This window comes from Rhizopus delemar, genomic scaffold (genome assembly GCF_000149305.1).
Source record: "Rhizopus delemar RA 99-880 supercont3.12 genomic scaffold, whole genome shotgun sequence".
NCBI lineage: Eukaryota > Fungi > Mucoromycota > Mucoromycetes > Mucorales > Rhizopodaceae > Rhizopus > Rhizopus delemar.
Window position 1 is genome coordinate 435,973 of NW_027137838.1, and position 13,326 is coordinate 449,298.

At 37.7% G+C, this 13,326-nt stretch overlaps 2 protein-coding genes across 2 annotated transcripts; both read left to right on the forward strand.

Annotated features, from left to right (window-relative positions):
- Positions 1–4,261: 4,261 nt before the first annotated feature.
- RO3G_13450 (uncharacterized protein) lies at positions 4,262–9,325 on the forward strand (the record flags this gene model as incomplete). Its single annotated transcript, XM_067668034.1, has 5 exons — positions 4,262–4,572; positions 4,618–5,171; positions 5,247–5,543; positions 5,607–5,900; positions 6,060–9,325. The coding sequence occupies 5 exons, from the start codon at positions 4,262–4,264 to the stop codon at positions 9,323–9,325; spliced, it is 4,722 nt and encodes a 1,573-aa protein (XP_067524135.1).
- A 1,206-nt stretch (positions 9,326–10,531) lies between these two features.
- RO3G_13451 (uncharacterized protein) lies at positions 10,532–13,031 on the forward strand (the record flags this gene model as incomplete). Its single annotated transcript, XM_067668035.1, has 3 exons — positions 10,532–11,621; positions 11,706–11,831; positions 12,013–13,031. 3 exons carry the CDS (start codon positions 10,532–10,534, stop codon positions 13,029–13,031), a joined length of 2,235 nt encoding a protein of 744 aa, XP_067524136.1.
- Between the last annotated feature and the right edge of the window lie 295 nt (positions 13,032–13,326).

Here is a 13,326-nt window from a genome sequence, read left to right on the forward strand (position 1 = left end):
CCTTTTAAAATATCTTTTATTGAAATAAACATCGAGTTCCTTTTTATTAAAACTCTTTGATCTTTACTTTATAACTCAAGCAAGTCAAGTCCTTTGAAGTCAAATTATCTTCATCGTATCACTTTTATACTCTCTTATCAAGAAAACTCTTTATTACTTTTTACTGTTTGATCTACAATACAAGATCTGGTGGTCACTTACTACAAGCAAACCAAATTTATTCATTTAAACACAAATCTTTGATCTCAAATTCTTTTACACTCTAAAGAAAAGTCAAATTTACTTCTAAACTCTTAAGGCCATTACAACAAAAACGCTAAAGTTACAGTATACTACATTATACTTCTTTTGGATATTCAAATACAAGCTCTCAACCGCAGCTCAACCACAGTATAAACCGCAGCATCTTCAACACAATATTAAACTAATAGAATTACAACCGCAGCATATAAAATAATATAAATATTCCTCTATTTTGATTAAATAAAAAAGGACAGTCTTTAACTACTTAATAATTTATCTGTACCTTTGTTAATTGCTATAAAAAGACTATTCGTAATCAACCACGACACAATAAACAGGCAACCTTCTCATAAAAAGTTCCTGATCCCTTTATTTTTTTTTACCTTTACCTTTTTTTGATCGTAATTAAAAGATCTGGTGGTCACTACAGTACCTTACTTTAAAAAAAAATTTCAAGAAAAACTTCTCTAAAACACACTGTTGTATAATGGTTTAAATAATAAAGGAAAAGGTAAAAACAAAGATCAAGAAACAGTTTGGGTACTTTTTGAGACTGATCTTTATTTCAGTTTAAGTTAAAGTAAAAATTATTCTAATTGAAGGCAGGTATTTATATCTTATTGAGTGAGTGGCTTGATATCTTCTATTGTGATCGTTCTTCTAATATTCAGGTACTTTAGCAAGTATTATCTATAATTATGATTATGAAAACTTTTCATTTGTTCTTTTGTATGTCTGTCATAGATTATCTTTTATTCTGGGAATTCCTCACTGATTTGAATAACGTTATTTTACGCGTTATTTCAATTATGTGAAAGATTAGCAATATTCCTGACATTGGATTGGATTTGGTTATTTTAGTTGATACGTGTTCTTATCAAAGAACTCTCATGAATACAATACATATTCTAAAAGAACATGTTTAATTGGAATTGATTGTATGATCTTATTTAAATAAACTTGTATTTTATTTTATTTTAATTATCATCTTGTATTAAGACTTATATTTATTAATGTCAACTACAATCAGTTACTGTTCTACAACACACACAACCCAAACCAAACATACTACAAAATAACACTGTTGAAGTTGCTGTAACACTGTGACGAAAATAGAGACCCTTTTTAGTCAAACTGTTGTTGCACGAACGAGAATTTAATCCCCGGTACAAGCATGTATAATGAAAGATATACAGTCAAGTTTTTTTTTAGTACTGTGACGAAGCAAATAATAATATTGATGCCAATGATGACTGCGTCTTGTGAATCCCTATACTGAATCAATTCAAATTTTTTGAACCTTATTCAATATTTGAACCTTATTTTAAAATCAAATCTTATTTCAAGAGTCAAACATTACTTCAAAAATGAAACCTTATTTTCTTTTGTCTACAGTAAGGGACAAAATCAGTTCGTTTTTTGGTTTTTTCGCAATGCCTCGCCGGGAATTAAACTTAGAGCTCCGCTTTGCTGGCACTAAATTCGCACGTAGACTAGAAAAAAATATTGGTGTAACCTAATTTCTTCTATCTGCATTTCTTCTGTAGTTATAGCGGAAAACGTAATTTCCCGTGATTGCTGCTAACGCCCGATTTTGCGTTAGGTACAATATCTCCAGAAACAGTCACTGGATTGACTTGAAATTTAGTTTGGTATGTCTTATGACGTCAGTGAACGCTTACGCGTTCTCATATTTTAGCTCATTTTATTTTTTTACATTTTTTCTTTTTCCCCGTTTACCTCATCTCAGATTAGCCAAACACGCCATGACAGCAAAGAATGCCGACAAACATTCCCAAATAGAAAACATGTTGAACCACTCCATTCCATGGGATGTAATTCAAAAGAAAGTAGGCTGTGGAAAGTCCATGATTCGAAGAATTTCAAGGAAAACCAAGATGCAGTCAAAAAATAGCGCGGGTAGAAATCGTTCACTCATACCTAGGGAGGAAACCAAAGCAACTAGAGATATAAGACTAGGCTTATCTAAAAGCGCAGCTGATGCCTCCTTTGGCGTTAAAAAACCAGATCGATCGGTCAATCCAAAAACAATTACTCGTACTTTCAAACGCGAAGGTCTAAAATCGGCTAAAAAAAGACGGCCCTTCCACTTAATAATGACAAGCAAAAGACACGATATGATTGGGCAAAGGCTCATAAAGACTGGTCCGAGACTGATTGAGAACGCGTTGTCTTTTCTGATGAGACAAAGATCCAAAAAAGAGGGTCTAATGGTCTATAATAAGCTTGGAAAGAGGATAATGCACCTTATCGAGACCATCACTACAAGAAGAAACATGCTTATGGAGGAGGCGGGATTACGCTTTGGAGTTGCATAACTATACATGGAGGGGGCTACATGTCCTGGCTACGAAGCAATGTAAATGGTGAGCTATACACATCAGTACTTGAGGAGGAATACAAGGAAACATTGAAGTACTATGGCCTGCAAAGTAGTGACATGATCTTTTAACAAGATAATGCAAGCATCCATTGTGCTTCAGCTCCTTCAAAATGGTTCCAAAAGAACAAGGTTAAGCTCCTGAGTTGGCCAGCATACTCTCCTGACCTTACCCCGATTGAAAATGCATGGGCCATGCTTAAAAAGAGGGAACAGATGACAAGACCACCCCCTTCCGTCATTGAGACTGACCAAGCATTTTTTGACCGGGTTTCGAAGCTTTGGTATGACCTAGCAGCTCCAGAGTACTGTAGAAACCTTATTCACTCCACGCCCCGTCGAGTTCGGGACGTAATCCAGCGTAAGGGCCATGATACCAAGTACTAATTAAGATTCAAAGAAATAAAAATCTGTTATTTTCAATATATCTTCTTATAACATGTGGGAAACTAAAAATACCAATTCCGACAGGTATTGTCAGATTTGCTGAAAAAAGAGGTAAATTTTTCGTCAGCAAAGCGGAGCTCTAAGTATAATTCCCGGCGTGGAATTGCGAAAAAACCAAAAAACGGACTGATTTTGTCCCTTACTGTATATGCAAGACATTCATTACTCTTTATGATTCAACTATGCTAGTGTTGGAGATGTTTGGTTTATAGCATAATTTATTATTTTATTATGTCTACCTATAACACGTAAAACATGGTGGAGGCTCACTTATGGTTTGGAGATGCATTAGTTGGTACGGGGTTGGGTATATTGTCGACGTAGGCAAGAATATGGATAAGAGCGTCTATTTATCTGTATTGCAAGATGATTTGGTGAAGTCTATGACCAACTATTGTAAAGAAAATGGCCTGAAAATGACTGATTTTGAATTTATGCAAGATAACGATCCGAAGCATAAGTCCAAAATCGTATCTGAATGGTTGTCTAAACAGGATTTTACAACAATGGAATGGCCTCCACAGTCTCTAGACTTAAATCCTGTTGTGCTCCAAAGATAATCATTGTATAGCAATCAAGCATTATTAACGATTGATAGTGTGAGTATATGGAAATGTAGTTTTATTAATATGTATGTATATTGTTGTATCCACACAACTAATAAAGTGAACATTCATGGATAAACTTGGATACTACAGAATTATAGTCTAACCAGATCTCTATTAATAAACGTGAGAATTCTGCAATAGCCAATCTTGCCCTGTTGTCCTACCAGCGTTCTAAAAGACTATATCGGAACCTGATTACAACAACGGCAGTTCAATCCTATTCTATAATTATCGTTAGATCAATAGTTTAATTACTTCATTGTCCCTTGATTCGTCAAGTAGACAGCGGCTATTGATTATCCACTATCCTTCCTTATATTCCATATCATTCTTTTAACCGATCAATTGAAATAGCGGTAAAGACCCAGACATTCAAAAAGTATAAATACCCTCAATATTTTTATTAATAAAGTCATATATATAATCTTTAGTTTCACAACTATCGTCTTTTTGTAGTTTTTATCTTCTATTTCATATTTGGCAAAACATTTTTTTTTGTGAATTCTTTATTGACTTTATTTTTAAAAACAACCCTCTTTTTATTACTACCTACCTTACCACTATGTCAAACTCAAATGACTTTAACTCTGCTGCTGCTGGTTCTTCCAGTAGTAATGATAAAACTTATCCTGATAACGCCCGTCGTATGTCAGATGTATCTACCTTATCTTCAGAGGCACAGTCCTCTGGAATGACCACGTCCGCAGTTTCTTCTGGTTCTTTTGAGCCTAGAATCGCAGCTCCATCCATCCACTCTTCTATTGAGGAGTTGGATTCCACCATCATCGGTGCCACCCAAGTTATCCTTAACTTGTCTGTTCGTCTTCTTTCCACGACCCCTGAGTCAGAGGAAGATAGCATGGTGCGCGCCAAGTACGAAGCCTGCTCCAAGGACCTAGAGAGACTAGTTCATACTAGATATCTCCTCCAACGAGCTATGACCCATGCTGTTCCTACCGCTTGGACTGGTGCACCTCAGGTTGCCCCTGCAGCCTTGAATGTTGTACCTCCAAACCTACCCCTCATGCAGTGGAAGGGTGCGGTCTTTGACCCATCTGCCCCTGTCTCTGTGGATGTTAAGCACTGCTTAAAAAAGTTTCAGGACGTGATGTTCGCACATGGTCTTGATCTTGATCAGCACTGGCTTCGTCTTCTCCCTCCCTGCTTGTCGTCTAGTCAACGTACTTGGCTTGATGAATATCAAGAAAAGGAGGATGTCCATACGTGGAGTCAGTTCAAAAAGGCTTTTACTGGCCATTATGGTGTTGGTTCGGCTGAAGAAAAGGCCACGTCTACAACGGAGTTGTTACGCATCTCCATGACTGCTGCTGAGACTGTTGACCAATACGTTGAACGTTTCAACAACCTCCGTCGCTTGGCACAGATCCAAGATCGCTGTGTCTTGACTCGTTGCTTTCTGATCGGTCTTCAGGCCGACATTTACAAGAAGGTGATCGTGTCCTTAGCCAATTGTACGGATGCGCAAAAAGAATCGGTCGACTACGTTGTCAAGTTGGCCAAGACTTTGTACCATTCATTGTACAAAGTACGTAGAGTTGCTAACGCTTCTCACACTTCTGCTGGCCCCTCCATGGTCAATGACTCCTCTTCTTCTGGTCGGAAGAAATCCTCTGCTTTTGTCTCTGGTTCTGCTGTTCGTGCTGCACCTTATCCAAAGGCTTCTAGGAAGTATTGCAGCTTCCATAAGACCACCACCCATAGCAACGATGAATGTCGTGCTATGAAGAAATCTTCCTCTCTTTCTCCTTCTTCGGGTTCTACCCAAGTTGATGTCTCCTCTGGTTCTGCTGCCTCTCAGTGGAATCCAAGAAACCAACCTTCCGGTTTGGGACGTCCGTGCCGCTCTTGTGGTGCTGACAACTGGCGTCCTGGTCATTGATGCAAAGGAAAGGGTCGCTCAACTGGCTCTTCGGCTGACGACTCTGATCTTGCTGGGCCTTCTCATTTGTTTCGCGGAATGAGTCGATCCCCTGCTTCTTCCTTGTCTTCCGTTGCCTCTTCTGGTAACGATGTTTCTGCCTCTGTTGGTTCTTCTGCCACTCCTACTACAAGTAGTAGTGATGCTTCTTCCGGTCGTAAGACTGATGCTGCTGGTCCCGTTGCCTCTGTTCCCGATTCGTCGGATGATATGGACATTGATGTTGCAGAAGCCCTTACTGTGGCTGAAGCTGCTCAGGCCTGTAAGTACATTACACATCACATCTTTTCTAAAGCGCCTTCAAACACTAATACGCTTTATGTTCCTATTATTGTAGAGCACATCAAAACATGGGCCATGATTGATACCGGTTCAACTTTTTCGTGTGTGTCTCCTTCGTTCTGTTCGTCGCTTGGTTTAGTTCCAACACCTAATCCAGGATCGATCAAGTTAGGACATAATAGTTCAAGTATTGTAAGCCGGTTAGGCATAATAAATCTTACTGTTTATTATAACCAAATCCGTTTGCCATATGAATTTGAAGTGTTTGATTTTAGCAGTGATGTCCCCATTTGTTTAGGACTTGACATTTTGCCTAAACTAAGAATAGGTTTAACAGGATTAGCCACTTCTTGGTTAAATTCTAATATTCCTAAAATACCTGATCCAGTTAACCCTGATGACTATAAGCCAAATGAAACTCCTGTTGGCACTAAACAGGAAAGACAGCAATTGATGAGCACTATTCAACCTTTGTTAGATGCTAATACGAGTATCCCCATGTCTTCTCATTGTAATTTACCTGGTGCTATCATTACTCTTGATACTGAACCCAATGCCTTTGCTTATCGAAGACAACCCGATATTGCTATTGCTAACAGAAAAATCATGGAAGACCAAATTCAAACTTGGTTGGATGATTGTGTCATTGAACCTGCTCCTTCCAATACTCGCTTCAATAACCCTATTTTTCTTGTTGGAAAAAAGGATGTTAACGGATTATACACTAAGAAAAGAGCAGTTATTGATCCACGTATGCTTAACCAACTCGTGAAGAATGTTGATAGAATGCCTTTACCTCTAATCAGTGATCTTCATCAACGTATGGGTTCTGCTACTATATTTACTACTTTCGACATACGAGCATGCTTTCATCGTTTTCTTATCCAAGAATCTGATAGACCTAAAACCGCATTTACTCATCCATTCACTGGTATGCAGTATCAATTTCGTCATTGTCCTTTTGGCTTGACAAGTACCGGTAACATTGTACAGCGTGTTCTTACAAATTTGTTCGCAGATCTTCCCTACACTGCACTCTATATTGATGATCTATGTGTCTTCAGCTCTGGTGACATGAATCAACATATTGAGTATGTCCGTGAAGCGTTGAAACGTCTTACTGCTGCAAACTTAATTATTAATGTTGAAAAGACACATTTTGCACAAAGTTGTGTAAACATTCTTGGATGGACTATTGCTAACAATGGTTCTCTAATCCCTGATCAACGTAAACTGACAAATATACATTCTTGGCCCACACCTAAAACTGGTAGACAAGTCATGAGTTTTCTTGGATTTGCAAACTATTTCCGTAATAGTTTACCTATGTTTTCTCGCTTGACTGCTCCACTTGACCGGTTACGATCTCTTAATTCTTTAAAAGGAATTTGGAATGAAACCCATGAATGCAGTTTTCGTAACATTAAGGATGCCTTGGTGAATGCCCCAGTTATTCACATTCCTAACCTTAAGTACCCATTCTACGTCGCAACAGATGCTAGTGCTTATGGTATCGGCGGTGTCGTTTATCAAGTCATCGACCAAGTCATTCAATATAACGCCTTTGCTGCAAGATCTCTTTCTCCTACCGAACGTCGTTATCATACAAACAAACGAGAGTTGTTAGCGATTGTATTCATGTTTGAGAGATACAATAAATGGTTATATAACCGTCATTTTACCTTGACAACTGATCACAAAGCCTTGATTTACATCAAGAAGCAAGTTGTTCCAAATGCTGCCATGCTTGTTTGGTTTGAAACAATTTTCGAATATTCCTTTGATATTGTTCATTGTCCCGGCATTAAGAATATTATCCCAGACGCACTTAGTCGTTTATTCCCAGATGACAATAAACTGGAGGGGGGTAACAATGTCAACAATGTTGCCATCTACAGTATCCGTGGTAAAGAAAAAGAAAAAAGAAAACCAACTTTTAAAGAAAAATCTAAAAGTTATGAAACACAAACATATGCAGTCACTTCTGCAACATCATCATCATCATCAAAACCCTTATTGCATCGCGCTTTGCAATATGAAGATTATATCACACCTCCTCCTGAGGAAAGAAAAGATATAATATTAAAGGCTCACTTATTAGGCCATTATGGAATTAAAGCCATAGAACAAACCATTCATGGTGATAAACTCCATTGGACTAATTTACGTCAAGATATTCAGGATGTCATATCCAAGTGTCACGAATGTAAAATGTTTAATATTGCCAAAACAGGTTATCATCCCCCTAGAAGTATCCTACCTGACGGACCTCTAGATCATTGGGTTATGGACCTCGGCACTTTTAATATAACATCTACGAGCGGAAATAATTTCCTTCTTGTCATGGTTGATTTATTTTCTCGCTTTACTATCTTGAAAGCCATTCCTGATAAACAAGCTCTTACTATTGCCAAACAGCTTGTTGATATCTTCTGTACTTTCGGCTGGCCTAAGGTCATTGCTAGTGATAACGGAAAAGAGTTTACTGCTACCATCGTCACTGAACTTATTAATAACAGTGGTATCGATAAGAGAGTGTCTAACCCTTTTAATCCCCTTGGTAACTCAGTCAATGAAGCATTTGTAGGAATTGCTAAAAAGACTATTGTTAAACAGTTACAAGGAAGAAAAGAAGATTGGGATCTATATGTACCTGCAACCCAATATGCTATGAATCTGAAATATTCCAGACTTCATAAGAGTAGACCATATACAGTAATCTTCAATAAAGTACCAAATGATATGAAAGATTATTCTCATATTAAACCCACTCTTAGAAGTGAAGCTGTAGATTCTAAAGCAATAGAAAACAGACTTAAATATGCTACTGAAGTCGTTATCCCTGCTCTTGCTAAACGCATTAAGGAAACTCAGGATGTAGACAATGCATATTTTATGAAAACAAACAAAATCGTTCACACACCATTCCCACTCCATAGTGAAGTCATGATTAAAAATGTGAATAAGGAAAACAAAACTGATCCGTATTACGAAGGTCCTTTTTATATAAGTGGAATGACAACTAATGGCAGTTACATATTAGTTGACAAACAAAATAACCTCTTATCAAGAGATGTACCAACCTCACACTTAAAACTTATTGCATTACCCAGCAATAAAAGTGCAGAATCAATCGATGACCAACATTATGAGATTCAAGCAATTATACAACACAAAGGAACTCCAGGTAATTACCAGTACCTTGTTCATTGGAAAGGATACGATGATCCTATGGATTACACTTGGGAACCTACTTCTAGTTTTGATGATCGATCTTCAATTGAAACATATTGGGCTCGTCGTCAAGCAGGTAATAATACTGCTGTCTCAAAGAAAGCAAGATTACCCAAACGTACCGTTCCTACTCGTGATCATCACAGTAGAAGCAAGAGATCAAGACGTTAAATTGTCTAAGTAGTTGACCGTCTTTTTCCCTAAGACAATTTTTCCTAAAGAAGGTTTTTTTTTACTATCAGGTTTTTATGACAACTTACTACTACGATCTACCCTCAATTATACTATGTCTATTTATCTGCCCTACGATCATTATCGCACTTATTGTGTATGACAATTACTTTTTCCTGAATCTTCACTTATCCTTTTACCGTTTGCTTCAAACTAGAAGGGGGCAATGTTGTATCCACACAACTAATAAAGTGAACATTCATGGATAAACTTGGATACTACAGAATTATAGTCTAACCAGATCTCTATTAATAAACGTGAGAATTCTGCAATAGCCAATCTTGCCCTGTTGTCCTACCAGCGTTCTAAAAGACTATATCGGAACCTGATTACAACAACGGCAGTTCAATCCTATTCTATAATTATCGTTAGATCAATAGTTTAATTACTTCATTGTCCCTTGATTCGTCAAGTAGACAGCGGCTATTGATTATCCACTATCCTTCCTTATATTCCATATCATTCTTTTAACCGATCAATTGAAATAGCGGTAAAGACCCAGACATTCAAAAAGTATAAATACCCTCAATATTTTTATTAATAAAGTCATATATATAATCTTTAGTTTCACAACTATCGTCTTTTTGTAGTTTTTGTCTTCTATTTCATATTTGGCAAAACATATTCCATGAAACAAAGCCAGGGAAAAAAAAAAAAGTTACTTTAAGCACCGACTTTGTTTTTTGAAATTTAACATGTTTTTTTTATCAGGCACGTTTTCTCTTTCTACCTATTTTTTTGCTATTTCCAAATTTAAAAACTATAAACAACATGAACAACTTCAACGCTACCAAAATTGTTTGCACCTGTTCTGAATGCATCAAACACCCCAATGGATATAGAATGCTTGCAAAGAGAACTGTAAGAGGCCATGTACTTATCGACAGAGTTAGAAACAGAGGTTTTTTTTTTATTTTCCAACAGAAATACAACCGTGCTAATGTTAAAAAAAAAAACAGAATCAAGAAGAGCAAATGAAACTAATGACCACGAGGTGGAAACCATTGAATACTCTTCAGCAATTCCTGAACCAGAAAGTGAAGGTATATTATTAGTCAACAAAGCATTTTATATAAGAAAGTTTTTATTTATTGAATTCTATTTTGCAATCTGGTAGATGGAATGAGCATTGACGAAGAGGAAAGAATGGGTGATGAACAGCAGCTTCGTCACCTTTTGCTGTTGTTCATTGTGCTTTTTCAAGCAAAGCACCTCTCGGTGAAAGCCGGTGAAGACTTGTTGGCCTTTCTTTCCTTCTTTGTTCGTGCTCTTGGCCATAGCATGGAGATTCCTACAAAGATCTCCACTGCTCGTAACATGGTCAATTATTCCTCTGCCAGTAGTGGTGTCCCCCGTTTCCTTGTCTGCTCTCTTTGTAGAAGTGTTTACGACACAGGAAGTTTGCATACCCGGCAATGCCCTTTTATTAGGTTTGCGAACAATCCTCACAGACAAGAGCACCCATGCGGCAATTCACTTTTTATTGGTAGCAGCCTCAAGCCTGTCCTCGAGTTTCCGTACAACTCAATTGTCGAAACGTTGAAGAAGTTCTTTGTTCGTCCAACATTCGAAACAGAAATCGAAGAATGGAGACATCGACATGTGGAAGAAGGCGTGTTTTACGATATTTACGATGGTAGAGTGTGGAACAGTCTTGTTGATTCGGCTGGAGAACCATTCGTAAATAGAAGTCGATCATTAATGGTTTCATTGAACGTTGATTGGTTTCAACCTAGTGATGGTATGCACTACTCTTGTGGTGGTGTATATCTCACAATCAACAACCTTCCAAGGAGTTGCAGGATGAAGGTTTCCAACATCATCCTGGTTGGTATGATTCCTGGGCCTGGCGAGCCCACGGATGACCAGCTCCAGAACTTCATGCGACCAATGATTGCAGAGCTGAATACCTTGTACGGAGGTATAATGATGCCAACGTACCAGAACAGAAACGGTGAAATGGTACGTGTTGCTTTGATGTCCGTTAACTGTGATATACCAGCAGCTCGCAAAGTAGCTGGGTTCATGGGTCAATCCGCGCACAAAGCCTGCAACAAATGTTCGACTGTGTTTTCGCGAATCAGTACTGGTGCAAATTCAACGAAGCCAGATTTTTCAGACTTTGACGATGAGCATTGGATTCTGCGAAACAATACCCAGCAGCGCCAAGAAGCATATGCTTGGCTAAATGCCACTCACATTACGCAACAACGAACCCTGCAGACGAACACAGGAAGTAAATGGAGTGGACTTCACCGACTAGAGTATTTTGATGTCGTGAGATTGACAACCGTTGATCCCATGCACAATTTATTTCTAGGTACGCCAAAACGAATGGTTGAAGTTTGGGTAGATCACGGGCTGCTTACCACATCTGATTTCAAAGCCATGGCTGATGAATCAGCTTCTATTATCATTCCTTCACAGTACTCTAAAATCCCAAAAAGTATGTAACGAGCGTAAAAGAACTTATTCTATAATAAATCTGAACACTAATTTTTTGTTATAAAAAAAAAAAAAAAAAAAAGAAAAAGGCAAGATTGAAAGTACCTTTGGTAATATGAAAGCTGATGAATGGAGAACGTGGTGTGTTGTGCTTTCGCCTTTTCTGCTGAAGCAAAGATTAGTTGGTGAGCATTTTGCCAATTGGATGCGCTACGTGGAAGCAGTAAGATTGGTAACTGGTCCTGTAGTTACAACAGAAGAGATACATGCTGCACATTCCTTATTCAAGACCTTTGGCAAGACTTGTGCTCGACTATATGGAAAAGAATCAATAACACCAAATATGCATATGCACATACATTTGAAAGAATGCTTTTTGGACTTTGGTCCATCCTATGCCTTTTGGCTCTATGGCTTTGAACGCTTGAATGGCGATGTCAAAAAAATCAACATCAACTACAAGACAGGCTTTGAAACCACATATGTTACTATGCTTACACAAATTATCCACACACAAGACCTTATCCATTCATTACCAACCCTCATTAACACCAACAATCAAGGCATGCTTCTACTGATCAACTTCATAAAGGAAATAGGCGAGGTTACGAATGACGAGAGTGGTTTAACGCCATTTGATTACTCTCAATTCATAGACGGACCAAGTCTATTTAACCTGACAATTACTGGTAGTGAGCCTCTGCCACCACAAGCCCTTCATTCAAAAATCAACATCAAACAACAAACTTTATGCATCGAACACTATGAAATCTTACAAAACTACTATATGAATACTTATGAAATACCTATACCCAATACGATCAATACAAATATACAATCATTTAAAAAAATTAACTTGCTTGGACAACGTTACCAACAATCCGACAATCATTCATCATCATCATCATATATTCAAGCCATTATGAACAACCAACTACGAATTGGCCAAATATCATTTTTTTTCTCACATTCATTCAACGATTCCATTCACTATTTTGCATTCGTCAATTGGTACAGCCATGCGACTCAACATTTTCCCACCTTCGATGGTACTGGCATCCAAGTGTGGAAGAATCAATTTGATCCAGTTTCAAGCAACAATATACTTCCAATCTACAGAATTTTCAATCCTGTTGCTGTATGCCCTTATGTTGATAATCACCTTCTTACTCTCGCTCTGCCAAGACGAATTTTTATGTAACAAATATACCAAGCCATTAAAACACTATTATTATTTTACTATATATTTTACTAAAGAACCATGCAATAGTTTTTTCTTTTTTTTTTCTTTAAAAATTTTTATTCGATTTGTGAAGAGACAACAAAATAAGAAACAAAAAAAAAGAAAGAAAATGCCTACTGCATTGGATTGGCAGCAGCAAAGGAAGAAGAAGAAGCAGAAACAGAGGTTGGAAAACCAAGACCAGGAGAAGAAAAAGCCCAGGAAGGAAAATCAGTATCATCGAGCTTGTCAGGGAACTCCACCTCAACGTTTT